The sequence below is a fragment of the Phoenix dactylifera genome, chromosome 4, assembly GCF_009389715.1.
Source record: "Phoenix dactylifera cultivar Barhee BC4 chromosome 4, palm_55x_up_171113_PBpolish2nd_filt_p, whole genome shotgun sequence".
NCBI classification, from domain to species: domain Eukaryota; kingdom Viridiplantae; phylum Streptophyta; class Magnoliopsida; order Arecales; family Arecaceae; genus Phoenix; species Phoenix dactylifera.
This window is the reverse complement of record NC_052395.1, coordinates 9,568,105-9,592,140: the sequence shown is the minus strand read 5'-3', so window position 1 is coordinate 9,592,140 and position 24,036 is coordinate 9,568,105. Positions and strand designations below refer to the sequence as shown.

The 24,036-nt window shown below is 40.0% G+C and overlaps 1 protein-coding gene across 5 annotated transcripts; it reads left to right on the top strand.

Moving 5' to 3' along the window:
- The first annotated feature begins 1,033 nt into the window (after positions 1-1,033).
- On the top strand, positions 1,034-23,745 carry LOC103706867. Of its 5 annotated transcripts, none has more exons than XR_001879433.3 (9): positions 1,034-1,630; positions 1,866-1,926; positions 14,298-14,554; positions 15,755-15,965; positions 18,156-18,287; positions 18,441-18,537; positions 18,647-18,765; positions 22,578-22,671; positions 22,879-23,745. XR_001879433.3 is itself a non-coding variant. In XM_008791124.4 (9 exons), the coding sequence occupies exons 1-8, from the start codon at positions 1,172-1,174 to the stop codon at positions 22,642-22,644; spliced, it is 1,407 nt and encodes a 468-aa protein (XP_008789346.3). In that variant the 5' UTR covers positions 1,034-1,171; the 3' UTR covers positions 22,645-22,671; positions 22,879-23,745. The 5 variants fall into 5 exon arrangements, 2 of the variants coding, with proteins under 2 accessions (XP_008789346.3, XP_008789344.3); XM_008791124.4 differs by having other exon boundaries at positions 18,447-18,547; XM_008791122.4 differs by having other exon boundaries at positions 18,441-18,547.
- The last annotated feature ends 291 nt before the right edge of the window (positions 23,746-24,036 follow it).

Below are 24,036 nucleotides of genomic sequence, written 5' to 3'. Positions count from 1 at the left end.
TATATCAAGTTATCTAGAAATTTGTCTAATGAGTACCAAAAAGTTAAGAGAGAAACTGCAAAGTTATTCAGCAAAGAGAGGATACACGAGAGTGATCATCATTCAAATGTTTAATATAAGCATAAAGATGTATTGAATTAAATATAGTGCTATATATATATATATATTTATATACTACATATGTTTATGATATAAATCAGTATATATTTATTGAATATGATCGATATTATATAGATGGATTGATTTAGGTTGGGTTGAATTAGCTGACCCTAACCTAGATCTGAATTGATCCAATCAGGTTTTGCAAAATCAGAACCAAAACCAATTTAATCCTCTTTAGAACTAACTCATAAGTTTTGATCTAGCTTGGTTCTTTAGTTGATCCAAACCTATGATTTATGCAACTATAATGTATATTTGATATACCAGAAAGTCAACAGCTAGTTTATATAATATCCTAAATCGAGATTAGATTTTGTCAATCAAATTTACCAAGTAAAATACCTTTAGTTTTTCATAAACATTAAATGAAAAATATTTTACGAATAATATTTGTTAATAAATATCAAATAATATGTTCGATTTCCTATCTTTTTCTTTGCCAACTATACAAATTATTATTAATTTTGAATACTACAAATCCGTTCTCTAATTTTAGATTTAAATGGTTTGGATATACTCTCTTGATTTGAAGAAATCCATATCTTTTAACAAATCCATTTTCTAATTTTAAATTTAAATGATTTGGAGATGTACTCTTAATTCCAAGAAATCCAAAAACCATGTGAAGTCCTGATTGATAATGGGAAAAACAAAAACATGACAATTTTTTCATAGAAATCCCTACGGCGCGCAAAAAGATGAAAGTGGGCCGAGCCCAGGATCCCCAGAAATTTCAACTGGTCGGCCCAAGAATCCAGGCAGGATCCCCAGAAGTTTCAATAGGGTCGGCCCAAGAATCCTGGTCGGCCTCGGTGGTCGGTAGGTACCAGTGGGAACGAGACTCAAATTCAATCTACTGCCTTGCAAGATTTGCACTCTTTGGATCAGATCGCATCCATATCGTTTACCAGAACTCGCCGCGTTTCGGTTCTTGTCGCCCATCCGCCGCCCGCCCTCCGTCTACCCCCACAAGGTCCTGTAGAAACCCCGCGATCTCGGAGCAGCGATCATGGCGGCGGAGGCCGGAGGCATCGCTCTTCTCTCCATGTACAACGATGAGGAGGAGGACGACGAGGAACAGGAGCCCGAGGCCCACGCCGGAGCCGGCGGCCGCGCCGACGCCGACGCCGACGCCGACGGCGGATCGAAGAACAACGGCATCTCCCCGCCCTCGTATCCTGCCATAGAGAGCTCTTCTCCCTCCCTAGGCGCTCGATCTCCTTTCTTTCCCGACGAAGGCGCGGATTACAAAACCCTAAAGAGCCCTGTCGCCCGGAGCCCTACGCCGCCGCCGTTCCGTCTGTTTCAGCAGTCTTCGCCCTTTCCCTTGACTTCTCCTTCTCCGCCTCCGCCGGTGCCGCCGCCGACTTCTTTTTCCGATCCTGTGGGTGCGCAGAGGATGAGGAGAGGGTCGCTGGTCATAGTGGATTACGCCCACGATGAGAACGCCTTGTCTCCCGAACCTGAGGTAATCTTGGTTCGGTTCTTGATTTGTTTGTTTATAAGGCAAGATTTTGATAATTTGGGGATATTGAGGTTCTTATTGCAATCTTACTGCAGTTGCCTCGGGGACTGGGCAGAAATAGTTGGTTTTTTTTTCTTCTGATGGATTTGATTTCTTCTTTGAAATTTTTTAGTTGTGGTGGATTCATTATATTGTCGATTGCAGCTTCCTGATAATTGAAAACTGTGGGATGTGGCAGGAGGGAGAGATACTGAGCAGTGGCCGTGTTGTGATGGGCGCAGAGCTTCAGGTTTCCAATGGTGAACCCTTGCTTTATCTTTTCCACACTTAAATACGCCTCTTTGTTTGTAAATTATCAAAAACTATTTTTGAAAGAGATGAATTCGATAAATTTTCTGTGCATGATGAGCTTTGCACAACTGAAATTAGCTATATGAGCATTCAGTTGAATATCATCGCATCATAAATATACCATAAAATCATTCAGTCTGTATCTGTTTTTTTAGTGGAACTGCAAAATTTATCTTTATTGCTCTCCTAGAAGTGAAAAGTTACCATCAATAAGTGAATTTTACTACAGGAAATTATGATGCTGTTGTATATAAGGTTTCTTTTGTCGTATTTGATGTAAGTGTTTGAATTTTGACTATGAAACAAGGAACTGATTGCGAACCTGAAGTGAGGCTGTAATCAGTGAAGTTTCAGAAATCCTTGTTATTGCAAATATATTTGATCCAATTAAAAAATATAAAAAAGTTTATGGTTTTCCAGTGATGAAAGTTTTGGATGCAACAAATGAGTTGTTATATTTGTCCTTTCCTTCTGTGTGGGTAGAGCTAGTTGTCGAGAGTGGAAGGAAGTATGGCTTGCATGTGTCCAAGGAAAGAATTATTTTATTTGTTTGAGGGAATTTGCTCTTTAAGGAGGTGCTCTCCTATTTTTGCACATACTTTGCCTTTCTATGCCCTTTTAATGGGGGTGAAGGCTAGAGTTGAAATAATATGAAATAGTGAGGAGGTAATCTTGGTGGTTATGTCTTGTGGAGTCACTATCTATTAAAACAAGGAAGCAAAGGAGGATGTGGGTTTTGGAATGGGATGCAAGACTTAGGGTAAAGTGTTGGAATTATTATGCCATATTATTCTGATATACCATGGGTTCAATGGTGGTTATGAGGGTTGCAATTAGTAAAATGGAAAATGGGTTGTAAAGCAAGGAGGATCCATGTTTTGGAATAGAGTTACTGTACTATATCTTTCTAGTATCACATGAATACAAGTACTTGCATTACTCACACCTCATGGGGAAGGCGTAATTTGTTGTGTGCATAATGCTATAGTTCATGACTTCATGCATTTGCATATTATCTTTTTCTAAGATAGACTTAGGGTTGGAAATAGGTTGGGCTCGAGCCAGGCTACCTCTTGCTTGAACCTGACTCAAATTTTATGAAAACTCTAGCCTAAACTCGGAACCTAGTTTGGCCCAAAACCCAAATGGGCTTGATCAAAGACATCAACTCTACTCCCCACACCTGGTGGATATGACGAGGACTTGAGAAGTTTTTGATCCTTGAGGGCTCGTTTGGTTCGCGGGAAGCATTTTTCCTCATAGGAATATGATTCCTAGAAAACAAATTCTTAGGAAAAGGATGCCTAGGAAAATACTTTTGGCATGTTTGGTTGACCATGGAAAAGTGACAAATTTCCAAAGTGTTTATGTTTGGTTGGCCATCCACTTTCCTGGAAAAGTTATGTATAATTCCTATTATGCTCTTAATAAAAATTAGGTTTTTAATGCCTCTTTAATGCTTCTTCAATGCTGAAGGGTCTTTTTGGGAAAAAATAAAAATGGAGTGATTCTCGCCTCATGGGAAAGTAACTTTCCCATATTTCTCATGAGAAAGACTTTTTCATGAAATGTGGGAATCATATTTTCATGGAAATACAACTTTTCCGTCTCTCTCCTTTGAAAACTTCAACCAAACAAGTGGCATCTCATTACTTTTCCGTTGACCATACTTTCTCCCTTCTTTTCCCGCGAACCAAACGAACCTTGAGTGGTTGCTTGAGAGAATGGATCATGGAACGAGGGATGGGTCGTCAATAGGAGATGTAGCGGTGGAGGGATTTGGAATGACAGTGGATGTGATGGGAAGGGGGGTTTGTTGGGGTGTTAGTCCTTGACACTGTCCATGGTAGAGGGAAGGTAGATGTGTTGAAATTGATGGTCGAGAAGGCAATGTTGTATTGGCGCTGTGCGGAAGCTTGTGCATCCCTGATATCCGCTAACCTAGGGCGTCCCCTAGGGCGTCAGGCCGCGTGGGGAAAGAAGGAAGAAGAGATGAAGAATCACAATCACAAACTAGGGTTTTCGTGGAGAAGAAGAGGAAGAGAAGAGAGAACATGGGAGAAAGTTTTCTGGCGGCTCTTATTTCTCCAGAAACTAATACAAGTGATAGCCCTAAAACTGATTACATCAAGCCTTTATATAGGCTCTCAATTTTAGTCTAATCCCAAGCCAACTCAATCTCCCCCTACGCCACATTAGAAAGCACTCAACCCAAGTCCATGACTTATATGCTCTCTTCCTTTGATTCTAAACCTAGCCCAAGAATGACTTAAACCCTTAGGAATATAAATTATGAAGTTCCTAAGCCAGTCAAAGACAAAAAAATTTCGTCATTGATTGAATGGCACGTCTGGCACGGCGTTGGAGTCGACCCCTGCAGATTAGAGGTCGACCCCAGTACTTCAGGGGTCGACCCCTCACAGACAGGGGTCGACCGCTTCCTGAGACGACAGAAAACAGCTCTCTCTCCTCTCCTTCTGACTTAGGGGTCGACCCCTTCCTGTGATGACAGAAAACAGCTCTCTGTCCTCTCCTTGTGACTTTCTGGGGTCGACCCTTCATTGGGGTCGACCCCAGCTTTCCATGAGTCGACTCCAGCCTTACAGAAATTGAATTTTGAGCTGGTTTTTTTTGGATGCGCCACACATGAGCCTCTCCACCTTAGCGCTCTAAAGCCTCTGTAAGCTTCTCCTGGTCCATCAATCCCATCAGCGTCACACACCTAGGGAAGCCATCCCTTGGAAGAGTCTTGGTCAGTGCATCTGCCAGGTTCTCCTTCGTATGAACTTTGGCTAGCTCCACTTCACGTTCTTCCACCAACTCCCTAATCCTATGGTACCTGATGTCAATATGTTTGGTCCTCGCATGATAGACCGAGTTCTGAACCAAACATAATGCACTCTGACTATCACAATGCACCCTGAGAGCCTCCTGTGCAAATTCCATTTTCAATGCCAATCCTTTCAACCATAGAGCTTCCTTGGCAGCTTCTGTGATTGCAGTATACTCCGCTTCCATTGTAGACAATGCCGTGATTGGTTGCAAGCTTGATCTCCATGACACTGGACCTTCGTTCAAACAAAACACATAATCTATGGTAGAACGCCGTGTGTTCATGTCTCCTCCATAATCAGCATCCACAAAACCAATCATTCAGCTCTGGTTCTTCTTGGTCATGTTGGAATTCTTCTCCTTGCTACCTTCCTGTCCATAGCAAATATCAACTCCAACTGTGCCCACCAAGTATCTAAAAACACCTTTCAGTGCTTTCCAATGCTCCTTGCTAGGGTTAGCCATGAACCTGCTGACTTGGCTAACTGCATGTGCAAGATCTGGTCTACAACAGACCATGGCATACATCAAACTCCCAACTCCTGAAGCATATGGAATGCTTTTCATCTCCTCAGCTTCCACCTCAGCCTGTGGCAACATTGTCTTCGAAAGACTGATATGACTGGCTATTGGTAATGCCGCCGGTTTCGCTCCATCCATGCCATATCTCCGCAATACCTTTCTGATGTAACCTTCCTGAGATAAATGTAGCACCTTCTTGGTTCTATCCTTGAGAATCTCCATGCCTAGAATCTTCGTGGTCGGACCCAAATCCTTCATCTCAAATTTTCGAGATAAGGCTACCTTTAAGTCTTCCACAATTTCTCTACTCTTGCAAGCAATCAGCATGTTATCTACATACAAGAGTAGATATAATCTAGACTCATCCTCAAGAGTCTTCACATAGACACAAGGGTCATACTCACATTTGGTCATGCCAATGCTCCTCACATATGTGTCGAACTGCAAGTACCATTGCCTTGATGATTGCTTCAACCCATAGAGTGATCTCTGCAGCAAACAGACCTTTCCTTCTGATCCTGGCTCACCAAACCCCTTTGGCTGCTTCATATAATTCTTCTCCTCCAAATTCCCATGGAGGAAGGCTGTTTTAACATCCATTTGCTCCAACTCCAAATCCTGGATGGCAACAATGCTCAACAACATCCGAATAGAAGTATGTCGAACAACTGGGGAGAATATTTCATTATAATCAATGCCCTCCTTCTGAGAGTATTTTTTAGCCACTAACCTGGCCTTGTATCTGATGCCTTCTCTATCTGAAAGTCCTTTCTTGCATTGGAACATCCACTTGCATCCAATGGGCTTCTTTCCACTTGGCAACTGCACCAATCGCCAAGTCTGATTTTTTTGAAGAGACTGCATCTCCTCTGCCATAGCTTGGACCCACCTATCGCTATCCTGGCGTGCCAATGCCTCCTCATAAGTCTCCGAGTCTCCATTTACAGCAACCAATGCATAAGACATGGTTTCGCCAAAGCCATATCTCTCCGGCTGCGTCACAATCCGCTTAGGCTTGTGCAGTGCGACTTCGATGCTTCTGCTGGGATCTTGTTCCTTCCTTTGCACATCTCGTCTCCGAGTTAGCATCTCGCTCCTCTCCACATGTGGAGGCACCTCTGACTGGTGCTCCACCTGAATTTCATGTCCTTCTGTTGCACCTGCAAAAGGTAAAACTGAATAAGAAGTTAGCTGTCCAACCCTGTCTGGTTGGTTCTCCCCCCGCTCTTCTTTCATCCTTTGCATCTTTAGGACTGAATTCTCATCAAAGACCACATCCCTACTGATAGTAGTCTTCTTCTCCAAGGGATCCCATAGCCGATAACCCTTGACTCCACGCGGATATCCTATGAACACCATCTTTCGTGACTTGGCATCCAACTTGCTCCGCTCACTGGGATCAATGTGCACAAATGCCGTGCACCCAAATACTCTAAGATGGCCAACCTCCACCTTCTTTCCAAACTATAGCTCCTCTGGAATCCTCCCATCTAGCTTTGTATGAGGAGATCGATTCACCAAGTAGCAGGCTGTCTACTGTGTCCACCCAAAACACCTTGGAAAGCCCTGCCTACAATCTCATACATCTAGCTTTCTCCATGAGAGTCCTGTTCATCCTTTCGGCCACCCCATTCTGTTGAGGAGTCTTCCTCACTGAAAATTGCCTCTTGATCCCATAATTTTCACAAAATTTCATAAACTCCTTACTTGTGAATTCGCCACCATTGTCGGACCGCACACACTTCACGTAGCATTCCTTCTCTTTCTCTACCTCTGCCCTCCAGGCTTTGAACTTAGAGAAGACCTCTGACTTTTTTCTCAAGAAGTACACCCAAATTCTCCTTGAAAAGTCATCAATAAGGGTTAGAAAATACGTTGCCCCATTTTTGGCTGACCAGGGCCGGTCCCCAAACATCCGTGTGCACTATCTCCAGAGGACCACCGCTGCGTGTAGTACTGGTAGCAAAGTTCACCCTGTGTTGCTTTCCCAACTGGCAAGGCTCACACACCTCTGGAACTCCTCCATCCAGATCTGATATCAGTCCATCTTTGCTCAGCATTTTCATACCACGATCTTCCATGTGGCCCAAGCGGTAATGCCACAAATGATATGCTTCCTGCTGGCCCTGTGCCACTGCTGCTGTTTCGGATCCCCCACACACCACGGACCCTTCCATCCTGTACAAATTATTCTCGAACCTCCTCCCCTTCATCACAACTATGGCTCCTGTGGATATATTCAAAATACCACTCTTGGAACGGCAACTAAAGCTATAACCGTTCTTCTCCAAGTAGCCAATTGACACTAGATTCTTTTTCAGATCCGGGACATGCTTTACATTAGTAAGAGTCCGCACCATCTCATCAAACATCCTCACCTTGATGGTCCCAATGCCGGCCACCTTGCAAGGATGATTATCTCCTAATGTCACACTCCCCTCATCGATTTTGGTGTATGTAGTAAACCAAGACCGATTTGGTGTGTAGTGATGAGAGCAGGTTGAATCTATTGTCTAGATATCCGTATTGTTCCTATGATCATCCGAAATTACCAAAAGGTCATCCTCCACCTTGAAATCAGCCACAACACTGACTGAATCCTTGCCATTCTTCTCTCTCTAAAGCTTCTTCCAAAGCGGACAATTCCACTTCAAGTGTCCTGCTTCATTGCACTTGTAGCATCTGAACTCTTTCTTGCCTTTCTTGGACTTTGATCGTCCCCTTTGCTTGCTCCGTTCCTTCCCTCTCCCAGGCCTTTTCTCCGACAGTAAGACCTTCCTGAGGTACTCCATCCTTTGTCAATCTTTCTCTTTGCTCATTGGACCTTAGCACAGAAATTATGTCTTCATAATTCAGCGTCTCCTTCCCATACAGCAAAGTAGTAACCAAAGGATCATAAGAACCTGGAAGCGAGCAAAGCAAGAGTAGAGATCTATCCTCCTCTTCCATCTTCACCCTAAGGGTCTGCAAGTCATTGCAAACATAGTCAAACCTCTGAATATGAAGAACAATATCTCCACCTTTATGCATCCGAAGGCTGTACAATTGTTTCTTCAACATCAACTTGTTGCACATATTCTTCCCCATCTACATGGTATGCAACTTTGTCCATAATCCCTTGGGTATCTTCTCCTCTAGGACGCTGTACAAGGCTGAATCCGCCAAGCATCCTCTGATGGCAGCGCAAGCCCTTTTCTCAAAAGAAAACCATTTCTTATCTGTCATACCCTCCGGCCTGTCCTCCAAGGCTGAATCCAGATAGTTCTGCACCAAGAGATCCTCCACCCGGACCTTCCACATAGAGAAGCTTCCCTTTCCATTAAACTTCTCATTTCCTCCTTCATGTTATTGTTCATGGTTGGCCAGACCACAATTACAAATAAACACAAATCTGATTTGAGAAATCACCTTGAAGGGAGATAAGCGGACTGCTTTCCTCTTGATGCATTTCCTTCATTTCTTCTTTCCTACGCCAAAACCTCACTCTGATACCAATTATTGGCGCTGTGCGGAAGCTTGTGGATCCCTGATATCCGCTAACCTAGGGTCAGGCCGCATGGGGAAAGAAGGAAGAAGAGATGAAGAATAACAATCACAAACTAGGATTTTCATGAAGAAAAAGAGGAAGAGAAGAGAGAACGTGAGAGAAAGTTTTCTGGCGGCTCTTATTTCTCCAGGAAATAATACAAGTGGTAACCATAAAACTGATTACATCAAGCTTTTATATAGGCTCTCAATTTTAGTCTAATCCCAAGCCAACTCAATCTCCCCCTAAGCCACATTTGAAAGCACTCAACCCAAGTCCATGACTTACATGCTCTCTTCCCTTGAGTCTAAACCTAGCCCAAGAATGACTTAGACTCTTAGGAACATAAATCATGAAGTTCCTAAGCCAGTCAAAGAATAAAAATTTCTGTCATTGACTGAATGGCACGCCTGGCACGGCGTTGGAGTCGACCCCTGCAGATCGGGGGTCGACCCCTCATAGACAGGGGTCGACCCCTCCTTCACTGGGGTCGACCCCTTCCTGAGACGACAGAAAACAACTCTCTGTCGTCTCCCTGTGACTTCCTGGGGTCGACCCTTCCTTCACTGGGGTCGACCCCAGCTCTTCATGGGTCGACCCCAGCTTTCCATGAGTCGACCTCAGCCTTGCAGAAACTGAATTTTGAGCTCGTTTTCCTTTGGATGTGCCACATATGAGCCTACATGTTGCATGGATAGATTTCCAGGTGTTTGATTTGACAAGAGAGAAGGGAGATATGGAGATACACATGATAAAATACAATTCTAACTAAATTATATATTTATAAATTATTGTTTGAAAATTAAAAAATATTGAAAAGATGTTGTTTGTTAAGATCTTTCAATATGCATGTTTTTCATTCATACATCCCAATTAACTTGAGAACATAAGAAAAGTATTATTTTACAAAATTATTTTAATACCTATATTCTTGATCAATCTCTAAAAAGAACAAACGTTCACTCCTAATATCAACTCTCTTCCAACCTTAAAAATGGCTATAAAAAAACTTCATAAGTATCCTAAGTGCTCGATGCGTATCTGACTCGAGCACGTATCGATGGGGAAGGAGGGGTCTTTTGAGCAAGGCTCTTTATCATCAGCAATAGAGACAGAGTTGTTGGGATCATTGGAGGGTATGAGGAGGATGGGCGACTTGACATTGGGGTGTTGATGGTGGGATGACTTCGATGGTGTTGGAGGCGCCAGAGAGTATAGAGAATAGGAAAGATGTGAAAACGGAGTGGTAGTAAAAGAGAGGTATAAGAGGAATTGTAGCTGGGAATTTGTGTCCAGGGAATAGTTTTTTGGCCATCTATCATCATTTGATGGATGACTAAATTAAAGGAAAAAATATTTTCTTGTATTCATTTATAACTTTTTGGCTTTCGGTTGGGTGAAGGCTATGCTCGAACCTAGCCCTAAACTCTTTTGGGCTTTGGGTTTGAGGCTCGAGCCAGACTCAAACTTTCCCTGGCCAGCACAAAGCCAACACGACCTGACAAGCTTTGAGCTGGCCTAAGCTTATTTCTATCCCTAGACAAGCCTCATACCCAAAGCAAGCTATAAACCAAGTGTTATCCATAGAATGCAGGCTAAAACTCCAAGTTAGAAGAAAGGATGGACACCACATGCAGGATCTGACCAAAGCATAAGCAAGAACCTTAACGCTGAAATTTGCATGATGACATGAATTTTTAACACCCAAAATACTGAGAGTATGGCGTAACTAACTTTTAGAACAAAATGACAAACAATGAAAAATTCGTAAAGGTGATTTTTGAAGAAATAGGTATCGTGAATGTGGTAATGAAGATGATGATGACTTAGGATCAACAAGCAGGAGGCTGGAAAGTGGAAGAGGGGCTCAAAGGTGTCCACAAAGTTGACGAAGGGACCCACTAAAAGAAGGATGATTCATCATGAAAAATAGCGCAAGAATCCAGATTTTAAATCACATGGGATGGGGGGTGTCTCAGTTTATCTGTGGAACGGGATGCCCCACTATCCCATCTCATCTTGGCGATAGTTCCAATCAAGAGTCGAGTAGGTACCCTCCGTCTCTCTCCCCTTCTTCTTTCCATTTCTTTCCTTTTTTTTCGTTATTTCCTTTCTTCCTTCTTTCCACCCTTTTTCCTCACCTTCCTTTCTTTCCTTTTTCCTCTTCCTCTTTCTTTTTCTTATCCCTTCCTTTGCTTCATTCTTTCTTTCCTTTTTCTTCTTATCTCTCTCCTTTCTTCCTTCTTTCCTTCCTTTCATTCCTTTTCTTCTCCCTTCCTTTCTCTCCTTTCTCTTTTCCTTTTCTTCATCTTTCGTTCCTTCCTTTTTTTTCCTTTTTTCTTCTTCTTTTCCTGCATGGACAAGTTTTGGAGTCCTAACCATGTCCCAGTCCTGTTTTCTCATAGGAATGAGCTGGGACGGCCACGACACCCAAAATCCTGTCGGGATGTAAAACCTTGCAAGAATCTGCCTAAAGCTCAATATCTTCTTCTGTAGACAGGTTTGATAAGTTTAAGGTCTAAAATTTTGAAGTTTTAGTTGAACCAAATTCATTTTGTTGAAATGATTGAAATCACTATGCTTCTCTAATGACAGGCTTTTGTGGATTTTTAGATGGCTTATTTAGATCCATCGTAATCATATTAAACAGATGCATATTTTGGGATAGAATAGGATCTGTTTTGAGTGTTAATATTCTTTCAAATTGTGAAGTTAACTTAAACTATGGACCTAAGTTAATTACCAAAAATTTACAAGGTAGCATACCTTACAGGTTGGTATTATACACAAGAGGCTAAATTATCATTGAGGTAACTACCTGAAATCCAATGAAAGTTGGCGTTGAAGTTAAGAAATAAAGATGAGGCATTTACTTGGATTGGAAGGGTTTAAGGTGGAGTTTTATGGTTTACGATGGAGTTTTTTCAATGAAAATAGTAAGTCCAAGCAAAGGGCTAGGAGAATATATCAGAGAAGGAAGAAAGGTCATTTTCAAGGTGCATCATGTAGAATGGGTTTACGAGTCTGATCATATTAATTGATTAACATAGAAAACTACAAGAAGTTTTAGACTTGAGTATCTTTCCATTAATGACTAAAGTTCATCTCATTGGATTCTGGTGATTGTTTGATCAGGTAACGATTTAATCCATTGATGGAAATCTTCCATGTTTGGTCCTTACTAATAGGCAGTCTTTATTAGTACCAAGACCTGATATTTCAAAGGTTCATAAATTTATCTGTTTACCTTCCAGTGTTCCTATTATTCAGTTTTTTTGAATATATAATACCTGGAAAGACATCAGCACTAATGGTAATTTCGAAGATTTTTTTTTTTTTGATTTGCTTAGAACATTTTATGAAAATTTAACTCCCTTAACCAAAAGATTTTGTTGCCTAGATTTATCACCCCAGCTTTATTCTCAATAAGACTTAATTAACAAACATTTCTGCTCAACCTTGATATATAATTCTTTTGGGACTTTTCGGAGAGCTAGATTTTCCGGATTACTTGTGATTCCCCTGGTAGTAAGTCCTTTATTTATGTCCTATTTATTCCAACATATATTTTCTTATCATAAAATTTATTACACTATTCTTCAAATAATCAAATTATGTTGAATGGATAGGAAGAAGTATTGATTTCTGATAAGCCATTCAGTTGAATCACAAGCTTAAGATTGTTCTTCACCACTTTAGTGTCACATAAAACTTCTTTATGGAGGCTCTTAAGCAATGTTGGATGGGAGTAGGGGGGATGATCCCCTACTCCCTTCTCTATTCTGCTAAAGGGCCTTTTTGGATGGGTAGAACAGAGTTATTCCTTGTTATTGCTGTGGGAGGGGCTATCCCTTCAATGTGCATCATAATCCCATTCTAGGTGGGGTGGGTGATCGAATTGGATTATTTCGTGGAATTGGGCAAAAAAAATATTCTGATTTTGCCCTTTCTAGAAAGTCCTCGGACCATTAATATGTCTGGTAGCCTCCATCACTTTCCCCTTTCTCGCCTCCTGCATCTCCCCCTATCTCTCCTCCATCTAAACTTCCCCTCTTGATATCCTTAACCGGTTAATGATCATGGCCAGCGAGCTACTCTACTGTGCTCGACCGTGTTGTTTGGGTTGACCTTGAGATTGATTGGCTCTTCTCTGGCTGTTCATTACCTTGGCAATGGCCTCCCATGTTTTGTTAGCCCCACCTCAGCACCATCTCTATACTCTTCCTGAGCTCCACCTACACGACATCCCATGCTTCCTCAAAAGTGTAATGTGCCATTCCCTAGTCCGGCACCTCCCTCCATGACATTACCATCACCATGCTTGTGATAAGGCCTAGACAATCATTCTCTGTCAGCCTATATTGATTTTATGTTCCCCCAATAGTGGTTGCTTGATGGGCTTGATTTTTCTCAGTAATTCTCGGATTTGTCTCTTGGTTTTATTTTTGTCACTTGGTTTTATTTTTTGTCATTTTTGTGTTTGACCACCAAATTTGGGATGCCTGTGGGTTTGATGATGGAATTTTGGATGAAAAAAGTTTTGGATGCTTGTGCTGATAAACAAATTTCGGTTCTGACTTGTGGTTATTATATAAGGATGCCATAGGATGGCCATATGGTAAACAGACCAACCTTTGGGTGTTTTTTCCAGGATTGGCGTGCAGCCAGCATTGTTATTCTTTCCTTTTTGGCGCTTGGCATGGCATATGTCTTGTGTAGACTTGATGATGATGCACCTTTTAGTACATGCCAAACATTAATCATTTTCCATACTTAGCAATTTTTTCATATTTTGTAAATGGCAATTTTGCATAGAGAGAAACACCTCGTCAGGTCACGGGGATTGGATGTGGGGATTCGTGATTTGGAGGGTTTCAAACTTCCGCAAGATGGAGCCTCTAATCCATTTTCCAACAACCAAAGAGGGTTAATTTTGTCCGTACAACATAAAAATCCCTTTATTCCCTCAACTTGTTCTGCCAACCAAATAGCATCATGGTAGGATATCCTCTTCCACTAATTCCACCAACAAAATGCAACAACTGCTACCTTAAGTCCAATACCTTCTACATTATTTGGATAGCTATTCCTCATTCCCTCAAAATTTATTCTGCAACCAAATGCTGCCTTAAGCTTTGAGGATCACTATGAACTAAAAGGTCCAATTTGTCTACTATACACATCAATCCTTTTAAAATAAACCTTTTTTACATTCCAATCATCCATATTGTTTCAAGAAAATGTTTACAAATAAGTGACATTATAATCTGTCACATCTTTCTTGTATTTTGCATTAATGACCATGATGCTGCCTTAAAGGCTTTAGAGAAATATGTCATTTTAGGTGTTGTCATCTTGATATACTTTTTCTCAATTTTGACAGCAGATGCTTATTGCTCAGTTCTCATTTTTAGTTCTCTGGTTTATTGGTTTTTGTAGGAAACCTTGAGGAGAGGACCCCACCAGGAACTGTTCATATTTTAACACCAAACACCCAACAAGAACCTCCTCAGTCTTCTGACTTACCTGAGCAGTCCAAAAATGAAATCAGTGTGGCAATGGAATTTAGTGTTGCAGAGCCTGAAGTAGCTCCGGTTGAGGAAGCTGCTGCAGATTCTATGGAAACGCAAAAGGATGACCCATTGAATAAGTTCCTTCCTCCACCCGTGACAACAAAATGCACTGAAGAGTTGCAGGTCCTTTTCTTTTTCTGGCAATAATCTCTTAGTTTCTTCAGATTGCTTTTATTTAGCATTTATTTCGCAGTTATATATACAAGAAAAATAGTCTAAAGCAGTTTGATTTTAGAAACTATATTACATTCTAAAATAGTTTAGTATCATAAAGCATTCTATACTCTATGACCTGTATTATATGGGTCTAGTATTTTATAGTTTCTTAGATTTTGTTCTGTATCATGGTGATGTCTATTCTTTTCGGAGATCTCTTATAAAATCGATAATAAAAAAAATGTCAAATAAGTAATACTTGCTTATTGTATTAATATTACATCATGCAACTTTTCATTTGTATAGCTGCTTCTTGATGTGCTCCATTTTTGTTCCATGTTGCTTAACGTTATATCTTTTCACATATGTGCATTCTTAACATCTTAACATTATGGTTTTCTACTTGCAAGTGATTATAATTTGCAAAGACTATGACACCATCTGTTCGTGCCCTTCAAGTTGCCACCACTTCTTTCCTGACGCCATATCTGCACCAAGGCCCTTCATATCTGTTTGCTCTCATCCTCATGTTTATTTGGTAGAGTTGGCAGACTTAGAGAGAGAGTGGTTATTAGAAATCAGATTTTTGGGACTTGATGAGCGTAGATTTCAAAAATCTTCTTTCTCCCTATAATTCACAAGAAGGGCTAATCATTTTTCAACCTGGACTTACCAACTACTTGAAAGAAACTAATGTTGAGTTACCCTTCTTTTTCTACTGCTAGCTTGTTATTTTTTTGAATACAAAGGTTTTCACTTTACAGGATCATGATCTGTTGTTCAATCTATCTCTGGTTGCCAAAACAAACAGCAGTAAAATGGAAGTGGTGGAAAAAGCAACTGTCAAGAGCATATCTTTGAAATTGATAGTCTTCTCATAGTTATCATTATGAATGTTTGTATATATGTTCTAGACATCCATATAGTGCTAACTTTTCATGTCCTCTTCGAAGTTCTTGAAATGATTACTATTTTATGCCCTATGTTTTAGAAAAGGCTCTTTCACAAAAACCTTTCTGTCGATCAAGGTCGAAGGATAAAGTAAATACAATGCTACAATACTTTATGCATTATTTACAGAATCTTCTCCTTGTCTGTAACCTATTGCTGATAAGATTTTTTAGTTTCATCCCTTATTTCTCATTTTCGCTCTTTTTTTTTCTGCAGTTATTTCAGGAAAAGATAAACAAGTTTCTTGCATATAAGAGGGCTGGGAAAAGTTTCAATGCTGATTTGCGTAATAGAAAGGATTACCGAAATCCTGACTTCTTGCAGCATGCTGTGAGATATCAAGATATAGATCAGATAGGGACTTGCTTGAGTAAAGATGTGTTTGACCCTCATGGGTATGACAAAAGCGACTACTATGATGAAATAGGTCAATAACAGTTCCTTTGTCTATCCTTTGATTTAAGATGAAGTTCTTACGCATTTTCTGAAGCCTGTGATTAAGTGATTGAGTATTTTATGTTGTTCTTAGTGTTTTTTGATGTGCATATTAGTATTTGCAAGTATTTGATCCCTGACCAAACAAACTTCTATTCCTAGGGTGTCAAATATAGTCATTACATTCATTATAAACTTTTTCTTTGTTATAATTTTGAAATGTTGATAACTAGAACAGATAACTATGGTGTCAGATATAGGATTTGAGATAATTTTTAAGTAGGCTATTGATCCACATATTTCCTACTGTTAGCTAACTGATGCGTCTTTACCAAAAAAAAAAAACTCCTGGATGATTTTGATCTATTTTATGAATGTGGCATTGGGTGATGAGTTTATTCTAGCAGGTTAGGAGATATGCAGTTAACTACTTGAATAGATATGGCTTTCAAATAAAATATGAAAAATGAGAGTGGAAACATATTGGGAAATATCATAAAATTTTAGGAGTAATAAAAGTCAGGAAAAACACATGGGAAACACTAGGGTAATATGTGATTCTTTAGAATTTTGTCATATGTTAATCACTTGTATAACATGCTGAAGTGCGAACTGCAATTTTAGCTCGATAACTGGCAAGAAGGACAAAATGTTCAACAAGAGAAAAAGGTCTTCTTTTGTTTCCGTTGAATTATTCAGCGAGACCAAACTGTTGGCAAAACCAGTCGAGAAAGAAGTGACCTAAGTCATGGTTGAGAGTATGGCGTGACAATGATGGGAGGGGATGAGACAATCTATTGTAAAGTGGCATGAAGCTAGTGGAGGTGGAGAAGTGGGCCAACATTCAGCAGGGATGACAAGAATTGGATGTAGGGATTCTATGCCTCAGGTCAAGAAAAGGGATATCCAAAGGAAACCGAGTATTCATGCCTGACCCTTCTTGTGTTAAACTTGGATACAGAAAAGAGGCCCAGGGGGATTTGGTTGGCTATATAAGTAGCTCCACTGACTCACTACATTGATGCGGAGTCATTTCTGTCTGTTATGTCATTGTTACTAAAAAGAATTGGAGATAGGGTTTCTATGCCTCAGGTCAAGTCTAGGGATATCCAAACCCAACCAAAGAGAGTATTGAGGCCTGTCTTTTCTTGTGTTAAACTCGGAGAAAGAAAAGAGGCCTAGCAGGATTTACTTGGCTATGGAAGTTGCTCCACTGACTCACTACATTGAGCTTGAGTCATATTGTATCATTGTTACTTCTTCTTGATCATAGTTGTCTTTGCAGATTGTGCTAGGCATGAACTAAGTGCTTGTGATCGTGAAGCCCCTAGCGAGAGGGATCGATGTGGCATTAATTGATGGTCAGGAAGAAACTGTTTTCTTTCTCTTCAATTTGGCGTGCCTCACTTTTGTCCCATCTTTCAGATGCATTATGGAGCTTACCATTTGATAAAGTAAATGATTTACTGCCGGCTGAGTCTGATTAGCCAGTGAAGCTTACCAGTTGATAAAGTAAGAGCACTCCTGAACAGAGATTTGATTCTACTATAATACTTTTAATGATTTGTCCCCATGGTTTAAAGAACCTAAACTGAGTGAACCTATGAGCTAATAAGCACCACCTAAATGTTTCTCAAGCATGTCAGAAACATGTCTCCAGGCCTTCTTACAAGGTCTACTTTCTTGATAAATGCCGGTTTAAGAAATAGGTGTCGAAGTTTTATGCGAAAAAGGTGGAAGAAATGATACATTAGTGCTTCTTATGGAGGAATTAACAATGGTGACTAGAATGTAATCTATGAGGGGACATAACAAACCTGCTTAGAAGGCTTGTTTCTTTCTCCCCTTTAACCAAAGCAAATTAAAATCATTTCCGAAGGCTTATAAGTTTTGGGAAACTTCTCTGGATGTTTCTGCTTTTTTTCTTCGTCAGGATATCGAGTAACTGGAAAATGTTTTCTTGTTTCCTGGAAAATGCCTTTTTGCTAGAAAATGTGTTTTGCTGCAATCTGGAATATAGCTTTGCATGCTATTTTGCTGCATATTTTTTTTCCATCACTGTTTCTGCCTCTTGCTCTCTTTGTAATCATGGTTAAGAGATGTGCATGCATGTATTACTACAAATGTTGGTTATCTTGCTTGTAAATTATGATCTCTCACAGCAAACTTGTTTTGCTAAAAGAGGCTGATATGAAGCGTGAAGTGGAAAGGAAGGAGCAGGAAAGGAAAAAAAGTCAGAAAGTTGAGTTTGTTGCAGGAGGCACACAACCTGGAACAGTTGCTCCGGCATTGAAGATGAGTATGCAGATCCCAGGTACCAATTTTTTTATGTTTTTTTTGTGAATGATAGACCAGATTTTGTTAGTAAAGTATTTGGTGCCTGTCTGCATGTTATAGGAGGCTTTAACATCAGGCTGGTTCTAGTCATATTTGGCAATTTCTTTATTGTTTATCTCTTCAATGTCAGTTGCAGGTGTTTCAGCTGCTGCCACTGGGGTTGTGCAGCCAGTTCCAAAAGCTGTAGATGCCATAACAAAAGATATTAGACAAAGCAAGAAAACAAAGTGGGATAAGGTTTTATTTGGCTTACATTCATGATGCCACGCATATATTCTAGTTTAGAGATGAAATTTAGAATATCACATTGAGTTTACCTTTTTTTATTGCTTTTAGATTGATGGTGATGTAAAGAATCCAATGCATACCGGAGGGCATGATAATCTTTCTACAGTTGGTGTGCATGCAGCACATCTATCAACTGCTAATGCTGGTGCTGGATACACTGCATTTGCGTAAGTTTTACTAGTGCGACGCTGCAACTCTCTTCTTTGTGGATGATGTTATAAAAAGTTTAGTTATGCTCATAAACCGATATAAAATGGGTTGACTATGAAATTAATTTGCTAATGTTTATGAATTTCTTAGTTTGTCATCTGGGGTAACTGGTGGTTGAGTCGTGAGCCGGGTATTATCCTACGTTTATTGTTGTGGTCCATTGATTCCAACCATTAAACTTATATGATATGTCCTTGATATTTCAATATTCAAAAATTATGTGGGTTTAGTCAATTGAGTAGGGATGTATTTAAACATCATGTAGCATATTAATCAACTTGAAAAATTTCTAGAACATTAATGAACTGATGAAATCATGATAGTGAGGGTTCTGAGCAAGGTCCGCCGTACCGGTACCGGTCGGCGTACCGGTGGCGTCCCGGACCGGTACGAAACCAGTCCCGTATCGGTCCGTACCGGTGGCGTACCGGTCCGTACCGATCCGAACCGGTGGCGTACCAGTCCGAACCGGTCCGAACCGGTCCCGTACCGGTTCTTCAACAATAAATTACCGGTACCGGATTTCACGCTGATCCGGTACCGGTCCCAGGCCGGACCGGTACGGCAGACCATGGTTTTGAGTGTGTATCATCCTTTCTATCTCCTGCACTTCTCAAACCTTAATACGAGAAACAGATTCTTAATGTATTCCCTATTGTAACCATCAAGCCTTGTACCAAATGTTTGAATTGTGCTTTACGAATCCCTTGCGACAATCATTCCATTAAACGACTAACAAGAATCAAGTGTCTGACCACAGTCTACACTAAATCCTCCATGTTTTTTAATCTAAAAGCTTCAGAACTGACTTCTATGAGGTTTTTATGTGAAGATTTAATTTTGTTCCTATTTCACTTTTATATTCAAATGAATTAATTTCAACACGTTGCTCCCAATCATATAGAGGGGAACCTTGGCGCAATGGTAAGATTGCTCCATAGTAACCTGCATGTCATGGTTCAAAACACGAAAATAGACTCTCTGCTCGTAGGGGTAATCCTGCGTACATCTTATCCTCTGTATACCCTGCAATAGCAGGAGTCTCATGCAGTAGGCCGCTCTTTTTCCACTCTCAATTATATGTATTCATATTCTTGCTATTTTATGTTTCTTTTTTACCTTATGATTCCCGTGATATCACCGATCTAATACAAAATTAATTAGTATTGGAAAATTGTTTTTGGCATCCTTCTGTGCTTAAAATTTAAATCATCATACTTTTACCTATTTGCAGGGTTTTGTAGTGAAGTTAACTTGTTTTTAGGGTTCAACATTGTTTGGGAATGATGAAAGCAAACTAAGGTTAATAATTTCTCCCATTGCATGTCTTGCTAGTTTTTCTTTGGAGAACCATGCCAGCTTTTCCGTCCAAAGTCACCCTTTTTTTTGTGGAGCCAATATCACTTTTACTAGTTCCAGATTTTACCAAATCAACTTCGGCTTGGTGGAAGTGGAGTTAGCAGTTGGGAGGAGGGAATAGGTGGTTTCTAGGTGGAGAGATGTCTAACTGGTCAGTGGTAATGGGGATGGTGTATGTCAGGTTCAAATGCTTAGCTATGGTTTGAGAGTAGCAGCCGTAAGTGAAGGAGTACAAAGAATGAAGTGGAATAAAAGAGATAAGGGGTAATGAGGCTAAAAAATGAAACTTTGAGGTTATATGAGAATCCGTAGGTAGTCTCATGCTACCTATTAATTTATGTGTTAATTGGCTTACACATTCCACTAGGTTTCTATAGCAGTGATCAGTGAAAGAGAGGATATATTAAAGTGGAAATGAAGAAGAGACATTGGAAGGCCAAAGGTGAAGGTTGACATTCAGAAGGGAGGGGTCCAAGGACTTGTTCCACTTCCTCATCCTGATCCACTGCATGGCTCCAAGTGAGTCACTGGAGTGTCAGACCAAGGATTACGAAAATTCATAGGGCTGCACCTGGGAGTTCTATGGTGTCGTATCACACAAAAGATGCTTGAAAATTGCAGCCCTTAAGAAAAGAGAGGTGTATGGATATATAATGCTTTTATTTATGAAAAGTGAGGAGGTGCGTGGATGTACAGTACTACTTTTGAAAAGAGAGGAGGTGCATGGTTTATCTGGGGCTCTAAAGCCACTTGACAGTTGACACTCCTAGGATTTGTACAGGGATTTAGGAATCCATAAAGGATATGAGCAGGCCTAGAGATAAAAGCAAAACTGAAGAATGCTTTGGTTGGGTGATGCAGAGTGGACTTAAAATCTGATGTGATCCCTAATAGCATCTGATGGTTATGATTTATGATGTCATACTACTTAGTCTTGGACTTATGAATGCTCTCCAAGGTTGCATTGCATGCTAATCTTCTCCTCCTCCTACTTTTGCTTTGGTGCTGTAGTGAGAGGCTAACTGTTGTGGGTTCAGTTAGGTTCCGTCAAGAGAAGGTTTTTTTTTTTTTATTGGTTGGGGGGGCGGGGGAGGCACTCTAGAAGAATGTTAAGAACTTTAGTGTGGTGACTGAATGAAGCTCTTTCCCATATTATATTTATCCCCTTCAACTTATTCTGAAAGAATAATGATTGAATTAAATAGCATGCAAATTATGTGACATGATCCTTGCTTTATTTGAGGTGATTTTCTACTTTTCTTTTGAGTGGAGAGTGTGTATTAATTGAGGTGAGGATGCTAAGTGATTTTCTAGAATGCATTTGCTGGACTTTTTCATGTTCTATTATCCATGAAGATTCCGTGCATTTTTGATTGATTTATTGTTTTTATGTGCTATATATTATTTAGTGGTAATTAGCTTTTGCGTGGGTGTTGGAAAACCTCTTCTAAACTATGGCAAATATACGATACTCCTTACCAGCTCTAGGTTTGACTTTTACATATGCCTTTTCAAATGTACGGTACATGGTTCCTTTATGAGGGCATGTCGGAGAATTTTTGGATTAGTGATGGGTTAAGTATGATGCGGGGGAATTGGGTGGCCAGAGACTTCACAGGAATTTGAGCTTGATGAGGATCACAAGTGGTATGTCTAGCTGGGGATTGTTTGAAGTTTGCTTCTCTAAGTGACTATTGGAAGAGGATGGGACCAGATTTAGCAAAGTAAAATGTAAGTTTGAGCTTCTGTCAGGAAAAAGCGATGCGGAGACAAACAAAACAACGCATGCTGCATGAATTAAGAAAACAGCACTAGTTTAGTTCCTTTAAATTGTACATAGCATGCACAGCCGTGCAAAGGTGATCCTGTAGAATGGAACATTTTTAAATGCTTGATGTGGCAAATTAGAGAACATGTCAATGGAGAACTTCACCGTTATGAGTAATGGTATTCAGTAACTGCAGTTATTACATTTTATTTATAACTGATCTACCATGTGTGTGTTAGTGTCCCTTCTTAGAATCTTTTTTGCACTCAGCAAGTGTAAAGTACTCAATGAATTGATGAAATATTTCTAACGTTTCACCATCTAGATTTTGGTTGCACTTTAGGCTCTGACTAGGGTCATGGGCTTCTTGTACCTTGGTCATAATATCCACCGACATCAGTAAGTAAAATGTAATATCAGGTTGTTTGCCCCAGAATGGATTAGATCCTATATATTGAAAAAGAAAAGATTGTAGGTTCTTATAGGATTGACGGACCTTTTCTGCATACCATTTAATAATACAGGCAATTTGCTGTGAACAATTATAATCATCATGTTGTTTTAATATTGCAACTGGGAATGTTGCTCTTCTAGATAATTTTCTTTTCGTCTAAAAGAAAGCTATCATATCATAAATTGCAGGCAACAAAAGAGGAGAGAAGCTGAAGAAAAAAGATCGAGTGAGAGAAAGTTTGACAAACGATCGTGACCTGCTTGAATTTCATGGAGATCTTCAGTTAAGTTTTATTCATTCAGACAGTTCTGTATCATTATAGAAAGTGTCACTTTGATACCTTGCTAATGAAAATGGTATCCAACTGAGATGAAGTCATCTTGTACAGCTCAGTTGCTCTCTCCAGTTTCAATATTCTTCACTTCTAAAATATATGCGAGCATTACTTAAGCATAGCTTATTGAGGCAGTACTAAAACTCTCTTTGCAGGAGAGAACCTTCTGGCTGGACCATGGTAGTTGACTTTGGAATGTACTCGGAAAATTTTTCCATGCTCGGATGTTTCATCTTGTTTTGCATCTTTCCCAGGCACAATGTTGATAAAGTTGGGTTGGCGGGATAGGCCTATGAACTAAGCTGTTGGTAAGTTGCAAGAACTATATCTGTCAACCAGTATAATAATAATAATTCTTGTAAGCTGATATAGCATGTAGTTTGTGGTGCATAGCCAATTATGGCCGTTGCAGCATATGATGCCCGCACAAGCTATAAAGCTTCATTTTTCTTTATTTTCTTTGGACCCAAATGAGAGAGCACAGCTTTTCAAGACACCCGTTCGGCACAAGTGAGAGCACGATGCTTCATGTACCAAAAAATAAGAAAAAAAGGCATGATATTTGGGTAACCCCGGAATTTATTTTCAAGGCCAGTTCAATTTGGTTATTCACCAGATGGGGATGCATACCGGTTAATCAGCAGCGCATGACCATGCAGGGGAACTAGTGGGAAAAAGAAGTTGAACTATTGCTTAAAATAAACGTAAAAAAAAAAGAAGAAGAAAGCCAGCAGGAACCTTTTACAGGTTAATTGGCAGAGAATAAAGATTCAGGGGAACCAGTGCGAGAAAGATGTTCAAATGCTGTTTAAAACAGAAGTCAGATAAAGAAAAAAAACCTGCAGAAACCCATTACATGTTACCTAGCAATTTATCATGTTTTGGGCCCCTGCTAATGGAACTTGGGGACAGCTTCGAACTACTATTTTTCGCTTCATGCTTATCTTTTGTTTTCAATTATTGTTACTCCTTGTCAGAACTCTGATTGGTTGATTCAAGATAAGAGATGCTTTACGGATTTCATTATAGGTCAATGCCATTTGTTCAAGCATGGGCTGAGTTCATGTAATTGGTGGTCGACTCCTTCAAAGATGGGTGATATTTAAATTTCCAACATTTTTGAGGTTTTTGCTATGTTTTGATACAATTTATGAGGTTCTCCCTTACTGCAATCTTATTAAGGCAAATCGATAACCAAGGAGATCCGAGACCAAAAATCTAAGACCGATGTTGAGGTTGTTAGAGAATGTAGGTTGCCCAAACTAATCTTTTTTGCTCAACTGTGTGAAGATACGCTTAACCCTTAAGCAAAT

Excerpts from the sequence above, each read along its gene's own strand:
- LOC103706867 (XM_008791122.4), top strand. The coding sequence starts at position 1,172 with ATGGCGGCGGAGGCCGGAGGCATCGCTCTTCTCTCCATGTACAACGAT. Across the intron at positions 14,555-15,754 it reads AATGCACTGAAGAGTTGCAG|TTATTTCAGGAAAAGATAAA; the intron begins GTCCTTTTCTTT and ends TTTTTTCTGCAG. Across the intron at positions 18,288-18,440 it reads GATGAGTATGCAGATCCCAG|TTGCAGGTGTTTCAGCTGCT; the intron begins GTACCAATTTTT and ends CTTCAATGTCAG.